This window comes from Canis aureus, chromosome 23 (genome assembly GCF_053574225.1).
Source record: "Canis aureus isolate CA01 chromosome 23, VMU_Caureus_v.1.0, whole genome shotgun sequence".
Taxonomy (NCBI): Eukaryota; Metazoa; Chordata; class Mammalia; order Carnivora; family Canidae; genus Canis; species Canis aureus.
This window is the reverse complement of record NC_135633.1, coordinates 43,443,179-43,469,448: the sequence shown is the minus strand read 5'-3', so window position 1 is coordinate 43,469,448 and position 26,270 is coordinate 43,443,179. Positions and strand designations below refer to the sequence as shown.

The 26,270-nt window shown below is 39.6% G+C and overlaps 1 protein-coding gene and 1 pseudogene across 4 annotated transcripts in view; one reads left to right on the top strand and one right to left on the bottom strand.

Moving 5' to 3' along the window:
* Positions 1 to 26,270, bottom strand: part of FAT3 (FAT atypical cadherin 3) — a 648,833-nt gene that overhangs the window by 486,165 nt on the left and 136,398 nt on the right. For all 4 annotated transcript variants that reach the window (XM_077867437.1, XM_077867438.1, XM_077867439.1 and 1 more), the window contains exon 2: positions 17,098 to 20,406. In XM_077867437.1, the coding sequence (XP_077723563.1) occupies positions 17,098 to 20,389 (3,292 nt within the window). In that variant the 5' untranslated portion in view covers positions 20,390 to 20,406. The remainder of the gene's footprint in view (positions 1 to 17,097; positions 20,407 to 26,270) is intronic.
* Positions 1,878 to 11,235, top strand: LOC144295548 (AP-3 complex subunit sigma-1-like; annotated as a pseudogene).

Sequence of the window (26,270 nt, the reverse complement as noted above, 5' to 3'; positions counted from 1 at the left end):
TCAGACAGTAGAGAATGCACAGGTTTGAAATTTTGAAGCCTCAATGTTCTGAAGCCTTTAGAGCTGCTTCCAATTGAAAGTCATTTTTAATGTTCACTGAAAGGAATTTACACTGTATTTATGGCCTGGACATAATCATTACCTTCCAATAAAAATGACTCATTAAATAAAAAGCAATTTTCACCCATGAGCTCTTAGGATATATTTGCTTACTTATGGAAATCCAATAGCCCTTGCTCAATAATTTCTGCATTTCTCAGTACAATTATTTGGGGTTCATATGTCTATTCAGGATTCACCAAGTCAGAGTAACTCAGAAACACTAAAAACAGTAACAGCAAACACCCAAGTGAACAAAACCACACTTGACTATCCAAAATGGGAGATTCTAGGATCCATCTGAGAGAGAGAGAAAACTTCTCATCTTTATTTACCTTCTGGTGAGAAGCCAAAACACAGAAAGGCTAGTGATTCCAACCTCTTTATTAAGAATCCCATGTGCCAACTGGGAATATTTCCCTGCAACAGAGAGAAATCTTGAAAGCAACAGGTCATCTACCCAAACCTGGTTACCAAGCTCTGCATGTAAAGTTAGCATTCGAGGTCCCCCGAATGATGAACTCTTTGCCCAAGAACCAACACCATATTCCTGTTTTTCATATGGGCTGCTTTCCCACTTGTAGCTGTCTGCCTGAAAACAAAACTGCTTGAAACAGTATTATACAAAGCAGACAATTTAATTTTACAAAAGGCTGGAAATTTGACCTCACAGCTGGAGAAACTGCATTGTTTTGAATGAACAAAAGAATGCAGAAGCCTCTCTTTCACACCCACCCCTATCTAAGTGGTCTGGCCAGTCAATCCCAGCAAAGAATTTCCAATATCCCAGAGTTCACATGCGGAAGCCAGCGTACCAGAGGGCATCACTTCATTCAACACACCCCGGCCCAGGAGCCACAGGGAGATGGTTTGTATTTGTTCATGTTTTTAATAGCTCCCTAATATTTTATAATGGCAATGCTACTGTTTCTCATTTTAGTGTCTAATGTTTTAATGTTGGTTTTATTTATCTTCCCCAAAACAACACAATAATTGCAGAGTAGAAAAACCACTTTGGGAAAAGGAGTGTTTGTATATACTAATGATTGAATTTAAAGAGTTCTGTGACTAAAAACTGAGGATGAGGGATTAAAAAAAAAGTGTTTTCATCTTTGCTTCAAATGTTAGGTATGATGTTTTTAGGTCAGTAGAAAACAGAATGTAAAAGATTAAGTTGTAAAACTCCATAAAGGATGATCATCTAAAAACTTCCGATGTATGAAATGCACACAGAGTCAACTCTAACATCAGCCATTCTAGTAAAAGGTGATGATGTTTCTTACAGCCAAGCCAGTAACCATACCTCTTGGCAATAAATATGGTTAACGATGACAACCCAAAACATCAAAAACATCTCCTGAATTGTGAAGACAGCTCTGAGCAAAACAGTACTCATGCTTACAAGTCCTGAATCCAAGGCTCCCTGATGAGCTAGCTGTAGGGCCATGGAAAAGTCACTCTTCTCAGGAAGTCTCATCTTCCTCATTTGTCAACTCAGAGCAGTGGGCTAACTGTGCTCCAAAGAATCATTAAAGAGTTTTTATTTTTTAAAAAATGTATTTACTTAAGAGAGCAGAAGGGGCAGACAGAGAGGGAAAGAGAATCTCAAGCAGACTTCACACTGAGCATGAAACCCCAACTCAGGACTGATCTCATTATCCTGAGAGGAAACCAAGAGTCAGATGCTTAACTGACTGGACCACCCAGGTGCCTGCCCCAAAGAGTTTTTAAAAATCCAGTTCAAGGCCTCACGCAGCCACTCAGAAGTGCGTGTGCACATGTGTCCACCTGTGGGAGGGATCAGGTGGGGAAGGATCCTCCTCAAGGTGATCTTCATCTTCAACACCTAAGGGAAGCCATGGCTCTCCAAGTTCTATCAGTGAAGACACATGACAGCAAATCATCAGGGAGGCATTCCATTTGGTATCTAAGAGAGATGATAATGTGATTTCCTGGCAGGAGGATTGTTAATTGAAAGATCTGACAACAAACTGATTTATAGACCCATGCAGCATTATATCTTGTCTTCTGTATGGATTCTTCAGAAAGTAAACCTGGCATTTTAGACCTCATTCAATCACATAAGCAGCCCAAGAATCATGGATTGCTTAACTACGTATAACCAGATCTGACTCCCAAACCCACCCCTCCCTGCTTCCTAAAAATCTTTCATATTGTTTCTGGAACTCAAGGTGTTTTTTGAAAACACCACACAAAGTTTTTGAAAATATCTGGAAAGTGAATTTAATTTTCCATGTAGACAAGGTTCACAGTATTCTGCAGAAATGGTGATGGTATGAATGGTACTGGAGACCAACATGAATGAGATTGTTACACAAATTGATGCACAAAATAAACTGGAGAAATCTGAGCAAAAAGTTGACACTGGCCTATTTTGTATCCTCAGGTTGGCTTAGTGGGAGCTCCAGCTTGTGCTGTATCAGCTATAAAGAATATGAATCTTCCTGAGAACTCAAGAAATATGAACCTTAGGTGACATCAGTATAAAAGTGCCAAACCTAGCCTCTTTTAAAGAAAAACTTAAGTGGCTAGTCCCAGGTAAAATCCAGGGGGAAAGTCATCCAAGTACAGTCTATAGTTGTTTACAAAAAATAAGAAGAGGAGAAAAAAAAAAAAAAAGAGGAGAATCTTAACTTTTGCTCTTGGATATAACGCAAGGTACTGTATAGAAGGTGTGTAAAATCAGTATGGAAGTTCAACATTGCTTTTCTTGCTCAATGATTTTGAAGAAATTGAGTCTTTCCAGTGTGATATTTCTCTTTCTTTTCTAAACTACATTCCTATGTCCACCTAGGGCATGCCTCTATGTATTGGCTACTACTACATATTGGCTACTACTCAAAGTATTGAGACCTTTCCTTAAATTACATACAACTGAAAATGCCAGGGTTTAGCATGGATCACGAGTGCAGCACTACATAATTCCTTGCAATTTGTCATAATTGGTAAAGAAGCAAATATGTACTGCATGCAAACATTATAGCCTCTTTCTCTTAGTTTAAATAACTCCAAGGTAATGAGACTTCTAAAAGAAAATCCAGTTCAATTATAATTTTAGCAGAAAGTATATTAATTTATTGTAACTCCTTGAAAATACCTGAATGCTTTATCATCCCCATCAGAATGGAAGTCCTCTGAGTAAGGGACCAACCTCCATGTCAGCAGCTAGGACACAGCAGACACTCAATCCAATAGATTTAAAGACAATAAAATCAATGATAATAAAAATACAATTGCTACAAAACCATACTCAGAAAAACAGGACTCCATAAGGAAGATGGGAAATAAGTATAATTAATAAGAGAGGGGGCAGTAAAAAAGTTGTTCCTCTTATGAGGTAGGTGTGCTGGAGTTAAAGGACATCTAGATGGGGTACATCTACAGTAAGCCTTTTGATTAACTGGAAAATACTTTTAAACAGGATACTTCAGCGTTTAACAAATCTGCACTTATAATAATTGTCTCTCATATTATATTCTCCCTACAGTTAGTTCATAGTGGTTTTGTTAATTACCTGAGTATGTCTGTGGCAATCAACCAAGTTTGCTCCCCATTTTTATTGCCTTCTCACATTGAAATAACCAGCTTACAAATCTAAAAGTCCTTCAGGACATTATCAAAAGGTCGTCCTCTTAGGATGCCTTCTTTGGAATCCACTATCATCTGTTACACTTTCTTTCTCCCTTACTTGCATTACTTTTCTGCTTAGCACTTAACTCCACCTGACACACATTATACTTATCTTTTTTTTTCTTTTTTTTTCTTTTTTTTTTTTCATTATACTTATCTTGACTATTATCTACTTCCCCGTTCGAATATTACAAAGAAAAGGACTTCTGTCCATTTGGTTCACTGGTCTAATTCAGTGCCTAGAACAATGCTTGGCACAGAGTTGGTGCTCAACTAATATAATAAATATGATATAACATATAACATATCATATAAATTATGTGTAACACATATACTACTGTAGTTATTTTATATTATAAATTGTATTATATATGGTGCGTTTGTTATATTGAATACATTTACGTAGTCTACATTATATGTTACATAATATAATGTACAATGCCTATTATAATGATTGTATACTCCAGATATTCCCTTTCAGCTCCTAACAACAGAGGCACATGAGGAAATGGGCTGCACAGAGTGGGGTGGAGTGGCATTTTTCTGGGAGATCCCAGATGTGCAGACCCCAAGAGCAACGTAGGGTCAGGACAAGAGCCAGGCTGCAGAATAAGACAATATGAGTCGAAGCCTTGGCTCTGTTACTTACTAGCTCTGTGCAATTGGGCAAGTTATTTAACCTCTCTAAACTTCAGTTCCAGCAGTCATAAATCTGGGATAATAACACTACCTGCCTCATAAGTTTAATGCGAAGATTGAGTGAGCTCAAGTACGAGAAACACCCTGCAGAGCATCTAGCAGAGAGCAGACCCTCCTTGAGTGCTGAGAGTGGGGATGCTGCTGAGGAGGAGGATAACGAAGGTGATTATTACTCTGTGACAAGGAATCAAGATGGGGAAGTCAGTTCAGCAGACAAAACTCTCAGAAGACCCTCTCCCCTTCCAGCTCCTCTACCTCCCTTTGCATTTCCAGCCCATGAGTTCATGCACACGCATTTGATAAAACAGCACTCAGATGTCACATGCTCACAAGAAAGGAGAGAGACTAAAAAGACATTTTGCCCACATCAATCGAAGAATACAAAGTGCTGGCACTCTTCCCTTGTAGTTCTAAGGGCCAGGGAAACAGGAATCACAATGCCTTGACAAATCAGAGCCTTTGGGAAATGTGTCATTTTGCGTAGCTGAGTTCTCTAAGTGTTTGAGCATCTGCCCAGGTAGGCATTACAATTGCATAGGTTGAGTTTTGCTTCTTTAGCTTTTGTGGTTTGGGTGAAAAATCTTTCCCAGATACTCACCTTCCGTGCCCAAATCCAGTTTGTGCGGTGCCAAGATTTGCTCAGCCCTGCCCATTTCACCAGGCCTCAACCTGTCCCCTACCTTCCCAACAGGAATGCCTGCTACTACAACAGAAAAATGTGGGCTTCCCCCCCAAACCCTGAGCACTGCCAGGTAAAAGAGAACATGCCAACAAAGCACTGGTTTCTTCCAGTTGTCCAGTCACAACAAGCGCAACACAGAAGAGTTGAGGACTTAATGCCCGGGTGGGCAAAGCTGCTCAGTAAGAGGTCAAGAATGGGAAAGGGCCAACGGGGGAACTGCTTATCCTCCCCTCCAGGTCGAGTAGTCTAAGATGTAGCATTTCTAGTGGCCTCCCTGGAGACACAGGGAGCCTGAGAAACACACTGGGTTTTGTCGTGAAGCTGTAACCAATTTAATAATGTATCAATTTATATTTGGTCTCCCTTCCTTCAGGCTTGGCTTCCTTTTCCCTCCACCCTCACCCGAGCTCCCCTGGGATCACACCCTTAATAAAACATTAGCCTGCACTGTAACTTTCGCCCCAGGGTCTGTTTTCTAGGGAGCTGGGCCTCTCCAATGATTGGGGCTCTTCTGTAATGATCAGTTATTATACCGCGTGGTAATGAAGCGATGGGCTCCCTCTGGGTTATAGCCCTTAAGGAGACACTTAGGGCTGTTTATCCAGAGAGTGTCTGAAGTGTAGTGATTAAGAGCTTAGACCCAGTGCTGGCCTGCCTCATTTAAATCCTAGCTCTAGCAGGGCTATGAGATCTTGGTCAGTCATTTAAAATCTAGCTTTTGTTTCCTCATCCAGAAGATGTGGATAGGAAGAGTACCACCTCATGGAATCCTTGTGAAAAGCAAATGAGTTAATACTTATTTAATGTCTGGCATTTAACAAACACACAATGTGGGTTAGCTACCTATTTCTCTCGCTGTCCGATTACAGACAGGGTAACAGGGTTACTTCTCACTGTCGTTATTAAGCCTTTTCTCTACAGCAATATCTCTGCTTTGCAATTTCTAAAATACTGTATGACAGGGATCAGGAAGTATAGCTTATTAGAATTATGTGCAAAGTAAAAGTAAGTAAGGTCTGGGCAAAAAACAAGAGTTCAGAGATGTTAGCGCAAATTCTTTTTAAAGGCTATTTACAAGGCTTCCAACAGCAATTTTTTGCTTACATCCTAATTCTTGAATGTACCCTACCAAATTAGGAAGTTCCCAATTAGCAAGGTATTACTACTATACATTATGCAGCTGTGCTGTATCACTGTGGAATATAGAATCCTAACTTAGCATTAACACCCTGAAGTATGTACACTATCCTACTTAAGAAACACAAGAATTTAGTGACCATAAATGGAATTCTCACCCACTCCAATCGTGATTATTCGCCCTTTGGGGGAACAGTATAGATAGGACTACACCTGCATGTTTTGCAACTATAACAATGTTTTTCTGAAATTGTTATCCAAAACTAAATCACTGTGTTTTCATTTCCAAGCTCGTTCGGTTTAACCATGTGGTGAACATTCCTCTAGAAGTATCCTCAAGGGGTGAGAGAGAAATATATCAACTCTACCCAGGTCTGGGGAGAGATGTGTGATCTGCATGAAGGTGGGCATGGACTTTCCGGAGAAGACTTTAACATTATGTTTCATCTCCATGACCTCAATCAGGATCTCAGGGCCTTATCCTGGCTGATATGATATCCCAAGTATAGAATTCCCTGTCAAAACTAACCTCAAGTCAATGTGGATTTTTAATAATTACAGGACTTTATCAGGTTCCAGTCAATGAAATCAGAAACATCCTATCAATGCCAGCAGCCCATGGGGAGGTAAATTGCTGTGAGGTGTGCTACTGATATATACATTAGAATAGCAATAAATTAGATTATCTATATAAATTTTATTATTTTTTTCTATATAAATTTTAATATTAATGTGGACATGATGGTTCAACGAAAACCCTCAAGATTTAGGGGAAATCCCCAAGTCATGATTTTAGGGTACAGATAAGGAGTCTAAATAAAAGAACTCTGACAGTTACTAGCACAGCTCTCGAAGGCCCTTTTAATTTGTTTCCGGATCCTGGTGTATCTTATCATTGAATTCTCAAATGGGTGCTATAAAAGAGAGTGGGTCCAAGGAACAGTGCAATTCTCTCACCAGGCAATTGCTCCAAAAAGGCAGTGAGCTCAAGACACTAAACATCTTGACCTTGCAGATTTCCTAGTCATCAAGTGCTGCTTTGGATACAGAACTTCCAAAGCACCTCCTTGAGATACTTGGACACACTAGGGAGCTGAACCCACTCACATGCAGCCTTGATCTTCTATCCTATGGTTCAAAAATACCAGAGTGGGATAAAGATCTTAAACCTGGTGCAAGTGTCACTGGCACCAACCTCAAATCAGGACTAGCCTTTGTGGTCTGGTCCAGCTCAGTCATTCCCTACATTGACCTTGAACCCCTTCTCTCAGAAAAAAAAAAAAAAATGTTCATTTACTAGCATTGGTAGGCAGATGCTAATTTAACATGAAGCTATCATACTCAAAGCTTCCAAGCCCCAGGGAGGACCCTAGCAATGTTCACGTGGTTATACATTTTTTTTGTTATACATTTTTATACATTTTTTGCAAAAGTAATATGTTTCAACCACAATAATTTAAAACTTCTTTCTCTTTCCCCTCCAACTTCTCCTCTATTACATTTTGCATCATCAGATAGGATGGCTGCAGGCATAAGGCAGAATTGAGTTAAGGACATGTTTAGTTTGCATTCAGTAGCATATATTTATGTGGTTCCCCATCAATTCCAGTTATAGACAAATTGTTGTTAGCTGTCCCAGAGCAGAGATGGCTTCCAAAAACACTCCTACTGCCTACTGGACCGAGAGACCCAACATTGTGGCATGGACACGAAAGCCTAGAACTTATGTTAGTATATGAACATATTCCATGAATGGTCACAATAATGATGACAATTATGGCCAGGGGGAGGAGAAACAGAGCTCAAATGTACAGAGCCAGAAGCTACTTTATGGAAAACTTCCCAATTATTAGATATGTACACTTGTAACTGGAAGACTTGGTTTTTGCCCAGAGTCAAAATGAATGTTCTCTCCTGAAATGTAGCATACTAATTATAAACATACCATGACTTTTTTCCTTTTGTTGATTAGATTCCTCAAAATGGAAATTACTGGACTCTTTGTCTAAAGAGTACAGACAAGTAGCAGTATTAGCAGAAAATATATCTGTTATAGCTCATATGAAAAAAAAAATTCAAGAGTTTTTTTTTTTTTTTCAAATTTGACACCAATGTAGAAAATTTACACAGCATTAACAATAACAAGTCACAACCATGGAGTGACGTGCCTAAACTCCCAATAATAAAAAACACATTCTGGGATGCCTGGGTGGCTCAGTGGCTGAGCATCTGCCTTTGGCTCAGGGCATGATCCTAGGGTCCTGGAATCGAGTCCTGCATCGGGCTCCCCACAGGGAGCCTGCTTCTCCCTCTGTGTCTCTGCCTCTCTCTGTGTCTCTCATGAATAAATAAATAACATCTTTAAAACTAAACTAAACTAAAATAAAATAAAATAAAAGTCAATCCACCAGCAGTGAAGGAAAATGAAATAATCTTTCTATACTTTCTATAGAAACAATTACACGGGCAGCCCGGGTGGCCCAGCGGTTTAGCGCCGCCTTCGGCCCGGGGCCAGATCCTGGAGATCGGGGATGGAGTCTCACGTTGGGCTCCCTGAATGGAGCCTGCTTCTCCCTCTGCCTGTGTCTCTGCCTCTCTCCCTCTCTCTCTGTGTCTCATGAATAAATAAAATCTTAAAAAAAAATAAACAATTACAAAATTGTTATCCCCTGAAGAGGCAATCAAACCAAAAATGCAACAGAAAGATGTAGGGGAAACAAAGTATTAGAGAGGTATGTCAGGAATTTAATCAACAAAATATATTATTTTTCTAAATTTTGTGATATTTGTGGTGTTTGCTGACGTTTAAACTGGAGAGTTGCTGTGATTTCTATCCTCGGTTCAAATAAATACAGTAATTTTGTAGTCATAAATTTTTACACTTTTCTTCAAAGCAGACACCCAAAATGATACAAAGTATGTACTTCAAGCCTCACAAAACCTGGATCTGTTTCTGGGCTTAGACATTCCGTGACAATTAAGCCTGGCTTATATATCATCATCAACTCACTTTAATGCTCTGGTTATCTCTCATACTGTCTTGTCTCCAATTGGAATTTGTAAAAATCATCCCACAATGCCAAAGGGTGATGCTGAGGCCACAATAAACATGATGAATGACAAGCACAAGGCACTCACTTACTTTGTGTCACTTATGCATCACACAGTTTGCAATTACATGCTTTTCTGTCTCTACTACTAGCCCTTGACTTAATCATCTGTGCATCCTTTTTAGTGCAAAGTACTCTGCCTAAAGGGAATCAGTGAACTGCAAATGTGGGTATGAGGGGGAAAAGAGGTGGCAAGAAAAAAGGAAGAAGGGAAAAGGAGGGAGAAGACTCAGACTTTTAAGGAAGCAAGTGGAAAAAACATGAAAATTGTTTAATCTGTATTTTATAAATCTTGGGGATAAATCACAAAGGCTTTATGTTTTCACCATAATATCTTTTAGTGTGTGTGTGTGTGTGTGTGTGTGTGTGTGAAAGAGAGAGAGAAAGACCTCAATTTTTTAGCTTAATTCCTTCAACTTTTATTCACTTTTTGACTCAAGACATTTCATATTCAATGTTATTTTAGCTCAGTATTACTCTCACCAACATACTGCTTTTTAAAAGCAACTAGAATATTAACTATGTTATGCAAATGAAAATGTGAATTTAATCACAGAGTGGCCCAAGAGGAGCCACTAAATCCTCCAACATCCAAAGAGAAAATTGGAGACTCCTATTATATTCAATAATTCGTATACCAGTGCCCAGAATTTAATATAAATTGAACTGAATCCTACACACAACTCTTTGTAGATTCTGTCTGTCGATAAGACATGCTTTCATAAAAAAAAGACAGGCTTTCATAAAAACCAGCAAGCTAAAAATACAGACTACAGCCCATTTTCATTTTCATTTCATTTTCTTTTCAATGATACATTGTGAATGTTGTGGCATCACATAAATATTTATCAAACTCTATAATTCTTCCAAATGTAATGGTAAATGAAAGTATCCTTCAAAGTGCACACAAAACACCTGCAAAAAAACATTTTTTAGAACACTGAAATGAGATGCAAGCTACCAGAAATCAGAACCAGTAACAGATGAAGTAATCATTTGATAGTCTTTGTAACCTCTGCTTATGAGGCTTCTGAGGTGTTACTCTCTGTTAACCTAAGAAATAAAAACAATTCAGCATCACGTCACACTGGGATCCCTGAAATGAAGAGCCAGGCAAACCCCTGAAAATTTTCCTCATTGATAAAAAAGGAAGACTGATTTCAAAGGAAAGAACCACACAAGTTTTCAGATGGTTGGCTTGCTACACTATTTGTCTTCCTCTTCATGGTGGTCATTATTTTTATCATTTACTAGTCATACAGAGGATAAAAGCAGCTCAAACTTGAGACACAACCCCGACATAATTACAGATTGAGACCAACAATCCTCTATCAAAACCTAAATTGCCTTCAGCCAATAGTTAAGAAAGGGTCAAGAAGAAGGCACCTGCTGAAAAGAATCATAAAAAAAATGCTGTTCATTATTTTCCAGAAGCTTCTAATCCTCTCTCCCACCTGGCTTACATGATAACTGCTAAGTTCATCTGAATGTTGTGCAGTGTTCAGGGCTCCTCTGGGAAACATTATTTTTCCCTTAAAAATTATGATCAAAAGTCTAGAGCTAAGGTTAAAAATCCATAGCCAAGAAAAGTTTCTGCTGTCACTTGATCATAACTTCATTCCTCTGGTCCCAAGTGGAAATTTTAAGGGCAAGCTTGGGCCAAAATTCAATACGCCTCTTTTGACTTAGATAGGTGGAGGTAAAAATATCACCTTGAAAAAAGAACGAGGATGGAGAACGCCTTTTAGTCTGGAATTGTCAGGAATTGCACCAAAGCCACCAAATAACATCCGTCTTACTTCTCAGCTTGTCAAAGAGGAGTTAACATGCAAGTTTGGGGAAAAGAGGCTGGAATGACTGACAGCCAGCCATAAAACAAAATAGGATTTCTGAAATCTCGAAGAAAAGTAAGCTTATGTATTATTATGTTATATAAAGAAATATGCTACTACAGGAATTACCCACCCCTTTAAATACCTGTGCAAGGACTAACAATTTCTGCAATGACAGAAAGCTCATTTTTCTCACAATACCAATTTTCCTATTCCTAGTTTTCATTCACCCCCTCTTGACTATCTGAGGATTAGAGACTACAGGTAAGAGTATTAGACTCAGCACTGGCACTAGTAAATAACTCTTTAGTTGAACTAACTCAGTAAAAACTACTCAGTTGTAGAACTTTATTCTTTCCTTGGCCACCAGCTGAAATGTGTCCTTCTCCCTGTAGAAGACCAAGGTACAGCATCACAACATTTGAGAGCTTGAGAGATCCTAGTACCAGACCATCCAGCCAAATCCCTCTTCTTCCCATGTCTGGTGGGAGACGGTCTTCAGCAAAGCAAAAATTGTCTTCTCATTGTAGACAGGACAAGGGAAGTATAAACTAAGTGGGGACACAGAATCTTTTGGTTTCACTTTCTTTTCTTGCAAAATGAGAGTAGTGGATAATTACTATCTGTCTACTCTTTCTCCGGGCCTCCAGTGAAATGTGCCGACACACAGGGCAGTCCTGCAGATATTGGAGTTAGTAGGATTTGCAGGAAAACATCACCCTCAGAAAGATTTTTAAACTTAAAATCTGTTTTAGAAATATTTACATAAAAAATATTTTATCAGTCAGGGTCCTAACAGAGAACAGATGGCATACTCCCAACTGGGTAATTGAGAAGCACTTAATAAACAGATTATTTACAAAGGTGTGGACAAGAATTAGAGAAAATGATGCAGTATTCCAGGGTTGGCAACAGCAGGGAGCTGTTTCTACCCCTAAGAGAATACGGCCAGACCACAGTAACCAGTATGGAAAGAATCAAAGGGATAAATACCCTGACCTAATTCTCCTCTTCTCTACATTCCCAGTGGCAGAACCAACAGGTGTCAGGGAGCAAAGGAGCTGACAGGCCAAGAACTCAGGACCTGGACACAAAGCAGAGAGAAAGGTAGAAAATGGATCTGGAGAGGTAAATGGGAGAGAGCTAGTTCAGATACTGAACACAATTATAAAGTTAAATTTATTTATTTTTGGAATAGTATATACACTAAAAATAATAATTACCTTTACAGTGTTTGGTAAGTGTGAGATGCCTCTTTGGGGTGTCTCTGTGAACCCACGTGTACTTTCAGTCTCCTAAGCCTCTACTGATTCCATCAAAACATTTGGAATAGAGAAAGCATTCTATGCTCGTGTATGTTAGAGAAATGCTGGCTGCAGCTTCAGCTTAAAGAAAGATAAATATAAATGGATCCTATGCCAGGCTATATTAAGATGCAGTGATTATTCACTCCTCTCCATTCCTCTATAAGAGAAATACTCTCTGCCCCATTCCAATGTTGAGCTTTGTCCCTATGACCTGCTTTGGCTAATGGAATGTTCTGAGCAGAGGTTTTAAGAGGCACCACAAACTTCCATCAGCCCTCCTGAGCTCCTGACCTCTACCCTGAGAACAACATCATGCCCCAGACAGTGGGCCCTCCTTCAGCCTGGGTCCTGGAATGGGAAGGCCAGTGGGGCAGGCTATAATTCAATCCACAGATGCTGCTTCAACTGTTACCCAGACCTGGGAGCAGGAAGAAAAACTGTCCTTTCCCATAAGCCACTGAGATTTTGTGGTTGTTTGTTATGCAGAAATAATACACATGCTTAACAAAGTTACTATGGCATGCTAGGGTGGCAAAGACGGGGTCCCAGGAGATTTGGAGTCCACCGCACTCAGTTCCAGTCCCAGCCTGACAACTCCCAGATGCGTGACCCTGAATGAACAAGCCTCGTGAAACCCTACCTTGCTGGATTCCTGTGACAATTAGAAACAGCACCCACAAAGCACCTAGCACAATGCCTGGCACATAATACATACTTGGTAAACGAAAGAGATTTTATAATTAACAGTAATTGACAGCAAAAATATATTCTCAATGATCAATGATGAATGTGCTGAACTAGAAACTGTTTATCCCGATTAAAAGATTTCTTTAGCTTCAGGTAAATAAAATAATGAAATCATTGCTCCAGTTTGCAGCTTACAAAAGAATCTAATAGAAAATCACAGTTTAAAAAAATACAATGTGCTCTTTCTAAACCTTCTGAAACTTCTGAGTAGTCAAGAATATGAATTCCTGTTGTGTCAAAGAATAAGAATGCATTCTTTGTGAAGGAAAAATGATTAAATTGCATCTTCCAGACTAGCAATTTAAATTGTGATCAAATCCACTGTAGCTGGGGGCCTCCCAGTTAATCCATTTACTGTGAACATTATTAAACATTTATTAAATGCTTTTGCATGGTAAAAAAAAAAATTCAAAGGTATGGTTTTGTTCACTGAGTACCCCTCAAAAAAAAAAAAAACCAAGAACATAAAACTACTAAATGAATCAACTACTCCCAGCATATGCAGTTTCACAAAACAGGAGCACCACAATTACTGAAGCACAGAGATAGATTTTTGATCCATTGGGAAGGCATTCAGAAAACTATCACCACTAATGAATAATAGAAGATTTATTTGGATTGTAAAACTTGACTAAAAAAGAAATTTATCTAAAATATGAGCTGAATTTCCTGCCTTTCAAAAGAATAAGGAAAAGGACTTTACAGAAAAGATATAATGTGGTAGACATTCTCTCTAAGGAACCCAAGGAAATTCAGGCTGGTGTTTCCAAGCCACATATAGAAGGAATGCTTGGAGAGCTTAAATGAAGATCCCCCAGGGGTCCCTACCCCACACCTAGTGACTCAGAGTCTTTAGGGAAAGGGCCCAGGCTGCTGCATTTGTTAACAAACTCTCCAGCTGATTCATGTGCTCTCCTAAGTTTGAGAACCACTAGACAATGCAAGTCATTAAATAACCTTTGGCAGCTGACTTAAATGTTCTTAAAAGACAAAAACCCACACAAGTTTAGCCCATTCTATGCCAAAAGACCAAATGAAGACAACAGAGTCTGGCCTTGAGATTCAGTAACAGCTGCAGGGCTAAATAGCCATTCATTCTGCCAGCAGGTCAAGCCATGATTTTTAGCACTTGGAGGCAAAGAGCTGACGGATGCTTCCACAGTAACACAAACCCAACAGCACCATGGTGATGGCTTCTCCTGTTGGACATACATTTGCCAAAATTCTCCTCAACCCCAGCAACCTCCTGGCACAAGTCCTGGCAATCATTCCTCATCAGTTTCCTGGGCTTGAAAATTAAAATACATAGAAGGTGCGATGGAAGGAACTACAATGGTTAAGGATATTACTATGTGGAAATTCTAAACTTCATAAAAAATTTCAACATCCAATCCTATAACGTATCTATTCCTATAATATAGAAAAACATAGTTTTGCTTTCTAAGAGAAGGTAAAAACGGCATTAAAGGGGGTAAAAAGTTACTACCATAGTTTTAAAAAGCCTCTAGGGAAGTAAATCAGAATGCGTGGTGAATGCAAAGAAAGGGTAACCAAGTTAGGACCGAGGAAACGGGCGGGGGTGCGGGGTGGGGCATGGTGCTGGTTCTAGATACATCTATGTCCTCCAGTGGGTGTGTAACCTCACAGAACTCACTTAGCTACGCTAACGTAAAGGAGTTAATGTTTATCAGAAAGAGCATTTTAAGTCACAAAGCAATGTCAAAATGTAAGTAGTGTTATTATCATCCATGGCAAAATTTATTTTGTATGGTCCAGAATCTAACACAGCAAAGTCAGAGCAGTGAGTAGTTTTGTCTTTTTTTTTTTTTAAACAGAAGTCTAGAATTATAAAGGAAGCTGTATCATCAGATGAAACTATACACACATTTTTTCTGAAATCACACCCAAGATGAGAACAAAATAATACGGTACAAATAAGGAAAATGTAGGCCACTCTCACCAAATTGCTCCTGCTCTTCCCTGCACCAAGCTATACCAACATGAAACTTCCAAATAACAGTAACTCAACGTGGATGATGATGCAGTCATCTAGATAGCAGTGGTTAATGATTCCACCAGACACCCTTCTGTTTGACCCACCTTACCCACATCTGCCTGGGTCCCAAGGATAAACTCCTGTCACTGGAAAGCCACAAACAGAGATTAGGAGGAAAAAGAAAAGGTGACAAATGGCCAGTGCCATCAGTTAATGAACCCAGGGCTGTAAGGACTTTGAAAACTGTTTAACACTTACTGCCTAACAGATTTTAGATTAACACCAGATTCAAGCGTATCTAGGAACATGAGGAAGCCCAAAAGTGTCTTTAGATGGGAGACAAAATAGTACACTGCAGTTACTTAGAGCTGAGTTTGAAATGAGGCTCCAAGTTATCTATCTGCTCTCCTTATCAGTTCATGAGTTGATGATTATTAGTTGTACTTCATGGAGCAATTGGAAGTAGTGGTGTCCACGTTAAGTACTCCATGAGGTCATTAGCAGTATAGCAAAGTGTTAGCACAGAGTAGAAACTCAGTAAGATAATTCCCTTCTCATTTTGTATTTCAAAGATGAAAAGATATTCCAGTTGAATGAAAAATGATATATAATAAAATAGAATATGTGGCTAAATCAGAGTCTCATTTTCCTGACATTTATCTTTTCCTTTATTATGGCTACGGAGACCAATTGTACAATTTACACTGGCCATAATTAGAGTCTCTGCATATAAATAAATATTACAATTTAAATTTGATGGTACATACAGCTTTGTAACTTCTATCCAGTATTCAATACAATTTCTCAAGGACTTTTTCTACCACTATATTACCACTCTCCCACCACCTGTTTTGATTATCATTATCATTACTGGGAACAAAGCACCCTGTGAGTGTTGCAGGAAATGAGTTAATGTATATAAAGGTACCCTGAAAACTGTGAAGACCTAATATTACCATTTACTTGAGAATAGAGAAGACATAGCCTCAGTCTTGAGATGACTACAATTTATAGAAAACACACAGTGCTAATCAAGAAACACACACACGCACACACATGCACATGCCCATTTAAAGATAAATAACAACAATAACAGGAAAGAAAAATATGTGTGTGTACCTGGATCTATGATGAAAACTAAATAAGAAGGTGGGGGACAGTGAAAATATTGGCGCAATTTTGCCCCATATTTTAAAATCTTTCTACGAAACAATCAATTCTTATAAATAAAATCATAAAATCAGGTTTTTATGAGTAAAATCCACAACATGCTCCCTCCAGCCTCTCATGAAAACATTTGTAGAAGCATACTGCCATATATTCATTGAGTATCTACAGTGCAAATCCCTGTCGTTCAAAGGCCAGATGTGCCTGTGAAACATGAAAGGCCAAGCAATCGCTATAAAGCCACTTCAGCAAAGCTTTACTAGAAAGGGAAAGATTGGTGTATAAGACCCATTTGAAAATCCATTTCACACTTCTAATTTAAAGCCAATTCAAATGTAATTTACTTTATCAGGGCCCTTAATTTAGTGAAGGTCAGAAGTGCAATCAACAGAGGTGACAATTATGCTTATCAAAAGATAACCTGGTAATAGTGCTGAACAAGAAAAAGAGAGAACAGGGCTCCCATGGAAAACCGGAGTTAGAACCACTGTATAAACACGTCTTCTTACAAACCAATGCAATCTGAGATCAAGCTTTCACTTGAGTCATCTATGCACCAAATGCAAACTCACTCGTCCTTCTATTTCAGTGTGAGAAGGTTCCTTTTCTTCTCCAATGTTACAATTCATGACACTTGAACAACACCTCCGGCACAAACTAGTGAACTTACCACTCTCGTCATCTATGTTGAACCTTCCGAGACCACTGCCATCCCTGATGGAGTACTGGATCTCTCCATCCCTGCCAGAGTCCTCATCTTGGGCAGTCACCTGCAGTACACTTGTTCCGATGCGTGAGTTTTCTTTTACGGATCCAACAACAGCAAAGTCTGGGAAATAGGGAGTATGGAGGTTTTCGTTGACATCTACCACCTCCACCTCCACAAAGGAAACAGATGACAGAGAGACTGGTCGCCCTTTGTCTTTGGCCCGAACCGTGAGGTTATAGAACTGCTGCTTTTCATAGTCCAGCTCTTTGCTCAAGCGAATGGCACCACTTGCTTTATCAATTTCAAATCTCCCATTATAGTCATTGACCAAAGAATAGCGCACTTGACCGCCTAGCCCAAGATCTGGATCATGCGTCTCCAGCCAAGCAATGACCGTGCCAACGGGGAGATCTTCAAGAACCTTCACACTATAGCTACTGGGAATGAAAGCTGGGGAACAATCATTGACATCATCCAAAAAAACCTTAAGGGTAACAACTGAAAACAGCTGCTGGCCACTTTCTGCCTTGTCTCTGGCTTCTATTTTTAAAGAGTAGTTTGCTTTAGATTCCCGGTCCAATTGGTCAGCTACATAAACAATTCCAGTTGAGCTGTTGATAGCAAACTGCTGTGTATCCGTCAAGACTGAGTAAGTCACTTCACCATTAGAACCCAAGTCTTTGTCTCTGGCTTCCACTTGAATAATCTCAGTACCAATACTTGAACTTTCGAGAATGTTAACTGAATAACTGTCTTGGAGAAAAACTGGGCTGTTGTCATTAGCATCCTCCACATTGATGGTCAGCAACCTCCATGAAGATTTTTGTGGATCACCTAAGTCATAGATGGTGATATTAAGGAGATAGAGGTCCGTGTGCTCTCGGTCCATAGGCAGAAGGACTTTAAGCTGCCCCGTCTCCATATCTATATTAAAGCAACTATCCGTATTCCCATCAGATATTGTAAACAGCACCTTACCATTGAAGCCAGTGTCAGCATCATAAGCTTTAATCTTCAGGATGTTAGCACCAACAGGCAGATTCTCCTTCACAGCCACATCAGAAGGAAAAGACTTGTCAAAATGTGGCCCTTGCCTGTTAACTGAATAAAAGTCGAGAAATCCATCTTCCAGGCTCAGTTTCCCATTTGCTTTTGCCTTAATGAGTAGTTTCTCTGCCAGCTTTTGAGCCACACGAGTTTCTCTGCAACTGAAGCTCTTTGAAGACACCTTCCCATGTAGGACTGAAATGTTAACAGACATGGGGTCCGCAAAATTCTCTCCATCCGTTGCTGTAATCCTGAGGGCAAAATTACCATTTTTGATGCCGGAATTCATCAGTGACTTTTTAAGCTGTAAAACACCAGAGTCTGGGTTTAAATAAAAGAAACCAAGTTCGTTTCCAGAGATGATTTTGTACTTTACAAGTTCAAGTTCATCAATATCAATTGCTGAGACAGCTGTGATGTGACCCCCAACTGGAAAGTCATATGAAATAACTCCCTGGCAAGCCACTTTCTCAAAGAGAGGGCTGTTGTCATTGACATTTCCTATTCGAATAGTCACATTCACTTCACTTTCATGGCGGTATGGTGAACCCCAGTCGGAGGCTCTTACAATGAACCTGTAAATTTCTGGGGAGGATTCAAAATCCAATTCTTCAGTTGTGCTAATAACACCTGTAAACTGGTTAATGGCAAATGGCAACAAATTCAGACTGGCAATACTGTAGGTGATGTACCCATTTTCTCCTTTATCCTTATCAGAAGCTGAAACCATGAGAACATTTGTGCCCACCGGGACACTTTCATTCACAAAAACATCATAGAGTGGCTGCTGAAATTCTGGGGTGTGGTCATTCGCATCTTCTATGCCAACGGTGACTTGTGCTTTTAAATCTCCTTCCTTGTTTGTCACTCCCAGTTTATAAACTTCCTTCTTAATTGTATTCAGTGGCTGTGCTGTGACAATCAGACCTGACCTAGGATTAATTTTGAAGTACTGTGCATCCTCACCAGGAGATAATTTGTATTCCACATCTAGCGGTTCAGGACTTAATTTTACTATAGCAACTACGACACCAGGAGGGGAAAATTCACTAATGCTCACATCATACATTTCTTTTTCAAATCTAACTGGGACAGTATCTCTTTGGGGGTTGGCAATGTGGACTATTTTTGCTGCTGAAAATTTCTGAGGTGACCCCTTGTCTTTTGCTTGAAGGGTGAGATTGTAGCCGTAAGGAAAGCTCTCCCAGTCGACCCTCTTTCTCTCTTTAATCTTGTACTCATTCATCCACTTGCCTTCCTTAGCCAGGAAGAACTGATCTAAAGGATCTCCAGCCACAATGGAAATAGACTCAATCTCTCCATTGGCACCCTCATCTAGGTCATCGACTGTCACCACTGCATATGTCGGCTCTTTGTCCAGCGAGAAAGGAACGTGAGTGACCACATGGATAGTTGGGGCATGCTCATTTACACGTTCAATGTGAACATAAAGCTTCGCAGTACTGCTCACTCCGTTGTTTCCATAGAGTTTCATCCCCCGGTCCACAGCCAAAATTTCCAGATCGTACCTGTTCTTTTCATCATAATTTAACCGCCCACTTAAAGAGATGACACCACTTGTCGGGTGAACTGAAAAGAGGTCAACTTTGTTTTTAAAGTAATAGTAGAATTCTCCATTGGAGCCGATATCGGCATCTGTTGCTGTCACCTGGGCAACACTAGTCCTTAAAGGTGTGCTTTCTGCTATTGTCACAGAGTAGGTTGTGGGTGAAAACAAAGGTCGCAGATCATTCATATCTAAAACCTGTATGTTCACTTTGGTCCATGCTTCCAGATCCTCTCCTCTGACCGAACCTTTTACTATCAATAAATAATTGTCCTGAATCTCCCGATTTAATATGGCTGAATTGCCACCTTTAGTTCTTATTCTGAGGAAGCAGAAATCTGCAATGATGACTTCCTCCGCTTTGAAGAAGCCTTCCTCATCTCCAGATACAATTCTGTATTTGACATCCCAGGACAGATCTATCAAGGTGATGCCCATTCTACCCTGGCTGTGGACGTAGGTCCTTGCGGCTGAGTTCTCACACACGGTAGCATTGTACACGGGGTGCGTAAAGTGGAAGCCCAGGGGCCTGGTCCCCGGCAGCCCCTGGGACACTGTGGCCAAAAGCTTGAGAAGCAGGAGGATGAGGCAAGAAGGGGGAGGCCGTGTACCCACACAGTATCCCATAGTTATATCCATCGTATCATACCTCCATCCTGGAAGGGAGGGAGAAAGAGAGAGAAAAGATAAATTAACCCACAGGAAAGCGGGAGAAGGTGTAGGAACTCACGGTGATGAAACAGTGCTTTTTAAAAACTTCATTATAAAATCTTCTTACCAAAATATCAATACAAGAAAGAAAAATTACAGACCTCACCAAACTAGATAGCAAGGAGTTCAAAATCATTAGGATTTAACCTCGTTTGGGTCTTTTAAATGACACTTTCAGGGACACCTGAGTGGCTCAGCGGTTGAGTGTCTGCCTTTGGCTCAGGTCCCGATCCCGGGGTCCTGGGATCGAGTCCCACATTGGGCTCCCAGCAGGGAGCCTGCTTCTCCCTCTGCCTGTGTCCCTGCCTCTCTCTGTGTCTCTCATGAACAGATAAATAAATATTCTTAAAAGAATAAAATAAAATAAAATCACACTTGTATACTGCTGGTAGAATAGTTCATTGTTACAAGATTTCTTGCATTCTGAAAGTCAATTTAGAAATATGTACTAGAAGCTTTAAAAAAAAATGCTTCTACCTTTCACTTAGAACTACCTTCTAGGCAATTAGAAGTGGAAGCAATTAGACAAGTGTACACATAAGGTACAGTTTAAAAGACAAAAGAATTGAAAAGACACCAGCTGCTTATCAATAGAGAACCAAATAATTTGTGGTGCATTGGTAAAGTGAAATACTATGCAACCATTAAACATAATTATTTTTAAAATGTACATGTGGTAAGATGTAATGCTGAATGGAAAAAAGATCATAAAACAGTATGTGTGGTTATGATTGTATTATTACTTGAACATCTAAAAACACAACTGCAATTTTACATTTTAAATGGATTAACTGTGTTGTGGGATCTGGGGGATTATTTGCATTTTCTAATATTTTCCCATTTAACATTGTTCATTAATGGTTATAGAATTATCTTTAGAACTATGAACTTTTAAAGAAATGCTTATAAGGCATTATCTTTTGTTGTGCTGACTTTAAAACTGATCATGATTTATACAGAATTCAATACCAAGAGAGAGAATAAAGAAAGCATCACGGAACAAAACAGACCATACAGTCCCTAAGGAGCTGCACAATCTAAGGAAGATCCATGATGGACCGTGCTACCCAGAACAAGGGAGGTAAGAAAGATTTTGTGCTAGGAAAATTTAAAGAATTACAAGAGATTTATTTCTTAAAACTAATTTTAAAAATTGCTTCCAATTAGGTTCATCAGTCACTATTAAATTTTCATAGTCACTAAAACTCTATGACTACATAGATGAAGAGATAAAAACACTTCCTATTTTAACTAATAAAGTCTGTTAGATATTTAAAATAGACGGTGGACAAAGCGCTCCTTAACAAGGAATGGCTAAGTTTATTTACACACTGTGAGAGCTCAGATTTTTAAAATCCCCCAATTTAGTAATTCTTTCACCAAGACAGCTGCTGCAGGACATTCACATTCCCCAGAATGTGAGGATAAGAGGGGATGGGAAATGAATCCTTTTGCACTCTCTGACTTAGGCACTGTGTCAGGCATTTCCCCGTTGTTATATGTAATCCGAATTACAACCCCAGGCAACAGGTTCAGTTTTACCCAACTATATGTCAGAAAACTGGAAGTTAGAGAAGTTAACCTAGGTGGTGGCAGCAGTGACCCAACCAATGATTTCCAGCTCGTAAGTAACAGAGCAGGATCCCAAACCCTGGCATGCTTTCCCCCATCAAACCATCACTGTCTCTAAATTATCTATAACCAAGAATTCAGGCCCCCGAGAAGCACATATGACACAATTTAATTCTGTTGAACTTGTCACCATTTATCATTGATGGAAAAGCATAAAACCCACCTAGCATCTCCATGTGGTTATCTTCTTTCAGGTTTTAAACTAGTTCCAATTACTGGCTATCAGCTGAAAAACCTCCTTCAAAAGTTTAGCATCTTAAATATTATCAATTGTTTTTGCCATTTATAAAACACTCTCATACCCACGGTTGGCAAGGCACATGTCAGTAGATGAGAATATCCAACTTCATTTTCCTAGTAGCAGAGTATGAATTAGAACCCAAGCCTCTCCACACCCCACAAGGCTTTCTCATGCCTTTTTTTTTTTTCCAAATCTGCCTTACAGAAGACTCTAAAGCCAATTTCTGGGCATGCATTCGCTTGGTTCCAACTGAGAATGAAATATGCCTTTCTGCTGTCATCTGTTGAAGCAACTTAGGGAACCGTGTAACAAGTAGAAAGAGTACAGTTTAATATAGGGATTTCTTAAGCAGAATAGACAGTACAAATGAAAAGAAGAAAGAGGAGATAACTTTTTATAAAAGGAAAGAAGTTAATTTCACATGCTATTGCTTTGGCTGTCTGTCCTTAGGAAGTGGCTCGCACGCTAAGTGTGCGAAGCAATAACTTGGATGTGGTAGGCTCAAATCTCCTGCCCAGGACAAGAAAGAGCCCCATGGGACCAGGGCAGTTAGAGCTGCCTCTTCGAGGAGCACACTTGGCTAACACGCAGGAGTAAGACAACCTCTTGAGGGAGCACAGATATAAACCAGCAGAAGCTTCATTAATACCTCATATAACTCAATAGACTCTTTTATGTCATCATTGGAGAATGCTGCAAAGTAGAGGTATTTTTCGGTTCACTATGAACATAATGGAATGTGACAATGCTCTTATAGGGAATGACCAAAGGCCATGTATAGTCTCTCAAAGTAGAAAACTGGGGTTACTCCCGGCATCTCCAGGGAAATACAGGTTCTACCTCATTTCCCACTGGCTCTTCTATGCCAAAGGCAAAAAGCCTATAAGCACGGTTTTGCTGATACACTGCCCACGGAGTCTGGACTCTGTGGTCTTTGGGGAAGGAAACATCCCTGATGGTAAATTCAGTTCAGATGAACTTTTCTTAGTCCATCTCCCATCCCCATTTTAAAGCCTGACTGCAGAGAGGAGCTGCATCTGTGCATCAATCCATTAATAGCACCCAGTACCACACATACCATGCAGGAGGCACACAGTATATCAAGATACTAATGTAACCTAACCGGAAGCCCAGTGGCCTTTAAATGCTCGGTTTCCAAACCCCAGAAAATACACACATCTCACTCCAGGAAACAGAACCAAGACATTATATGAACTCAAAGAAGCCTTAAAGATCATCTGGTTTGATTTCCTGAGTTTATAGATGAGGACATTGAGACCCATAAAGATAAAGAGACTCACTAATACCAGGTCTCAGGACTCCCAGAGTCAGAGCTGATACCAAATGGAAACGTGTGTCAGCTGAATTAGTTTTTCTCTGAGTTATGTAACAATTTTAGGGCTGTGGTTTATCATCACTTTGCAGGGATCTTTGTCTTCTGACACCTTGTTAATCCCCAAGTGCTACTACCTCCTCTAAGTAGTTAACTGTAAACAAACATTTAAGTGCCCTGGGGGATAGTTACTTCTACAAACCCTTCCAGTGAATCCTTCAAAGCACAGAATGCTGTCATTTTATGAAAAAAACAAAAACAAAAACAGCATTCAATTGAACTATTTGAAAGTCAGTACTTTTCCAGACCAAGTTTTTCTTTCAGCAAGATACACTGCTGCAATTTTTGTAAAAAAAAACAAAAAACAAAAAAAACAAACTTTTTTATTCTTATAAACCATAATCTTATTCTCATAAAACAGAATTTTTTCTTATAAAATAGGATAAGTGGTCCTACATGCAAGTAGAAAGCACCACAAACTACACCAAAATGGAAATAGTATTATTGTGTACAGAAATCTGGACTTAACACCAAAAATCTGAGCAGGACTAAGCTTGTCAGCTTCAGTTATTGAGACCAAAATATGTCATCAGGTTTCAGCATCTTTATTTTGGAAAGAAGAGAAAAGTCCTATCTGGCGCCAATTAATTGAAAAACCTGTAGCTTTCTCCATTGCTGTAGAAAATAAATGAGTGCTAAAAGTGAGGAATTCTGTAAAATTCTGCAAAGTAAACACTAGAATAAGATTTTGGCTTCTTTCTTTAGCACGCTAAGACAACTGTTAAGCTGTTTTTAAAAAAAAGTACGCTTTTCCACACTGAAGCCAAACTATTTGTGAAGCCAATATGATAGTTATAGTATTTTAGATGCTCTGTACATTGATTTATTCTATTGCTTCTGGATTATTTTAAACAAACCACTTAGTTCCCAACCTTAGAGCCTATTTTCTACGACTTAGTAACATAATCAATATTTTTTGATATAATCTCCAAAGAAATCATCAAGCCATCATTCTTGGAGACATTTATTTTTCAGAGCAGTTGGATGTGCCTCCCCCATCCTGCCCTGTGAGCTCTGAGAGAGTGGATCTTAGCTTGAGACTCAGAAGAGCATGCAGATTTTTCTTTCCAGGGATGAATAAATATAGGTGACCTCAGGGGCAGCTCACAGCTCTTGCAAAGGCCACCTCTCTGGGAGTGCCTGGACTCAAAAGAGTGCCTCTGTTTGCTTGGGTAACCTGGGGAAGCTGTTTTCTGCCATCACTAAACTGGCCTTCTTAAATCACTGGGATTTCTGAACACTAGAAAAGGCATCTCACAAGAACATTCTATTTTCACTCCATCTCTTCTTATCTTGTATATTTTGAAAGGGTCTTACTGGCAGACAGAGACGGTGCTTGGGAAATGTGCTATAATAGGCTGTGAAACGAAGAACAAAGTCATTCTCTGAAAGGCCTCCCCTTCTCTGGCATCCTTAATGAAGATGACTTGTGTTAGAAGCTGTGCAAGGCAACTGAGTCAGAAACACACACACCAGATGTATGCGCAGTGATTCCAGGACACGTGCTCTGCACCTGACTGCCTGGGTTTGAATCCCAGCTCCACAATTCCTTAGCTGTGTTATACTGGAAAAGTTATTTAACCTCTCTCTGCCTCCGTGTTCTCTCCTCTCAAATGGGAATGATAGTGCCAACCAAGGAAGATTTGATGTAATAAATATTAAGCATTTAAAACAGTAGCACGTCACATGCTAAGTATATGATTGTTAGCTACTAATATCATTTAAAAAGGCAGTTTTTAGTGAAGACAAAATCAGCAAGTCACAAGATAGGGATGTGTTTTACGACCTCCTCTGATACTTCTTTTTCTAATAGAAAAAGGCACATCAAAGGTAAAGGAAAAGATGTCTTATCTTTACTGGAAGCAAATGTTTATTACAGTAGACCCAAAGGTCAGAGAAACCAGACTTGAACCCAGGCTTTGTCGCTTATTGGCTGGGTGACATTGGGATAATACTTAAACCTTTTTAAGTCTCAGCTTAGGGATTAGAAGAGCTCCCACTGTCATGTAACAGGCTTATGAGTGTGTCTGGGACACAGTAAACATTCCATAAATATTAACTGACATTACAGTTATTAAGGCATTCAGAAGAAGGGATACAAGATGGAAAACAAAAGAAAACCGGGCTAAGGATAAAAGGTTAAGAGGTAGACCATCCCTGGGTATTCTAGCCCTAATACAGAAGCCATCCTTTCACAGACCCCAGACGCCCACCTTGGATTGGGATCAGTGTGAGAGAAGGTATGTGCTTAATGGCATGGGTCGAGGGCTGTTGTCACAGCTCTGTAGCCTAGTTCAATGTCTGCATGTATACTTTACAACTCAGGAAACTATAGCTTCATTAGGGAGCTACTCCTCAGACCTGGCATTTAATTCCTGAGGAGTTCTAGCAGGATTTCTCCTTGCTGTGATGAGTCCCAGAACAGCCAGATACTGCTAAGCCCCATCTTCCAGAGCAGCCAATTCTGATACTGCTCAAATTACCATCCTCATGGCACTACTTTATGTTCTGGGTTCTTGCTCCTGAAATCAGTTATAGACTGT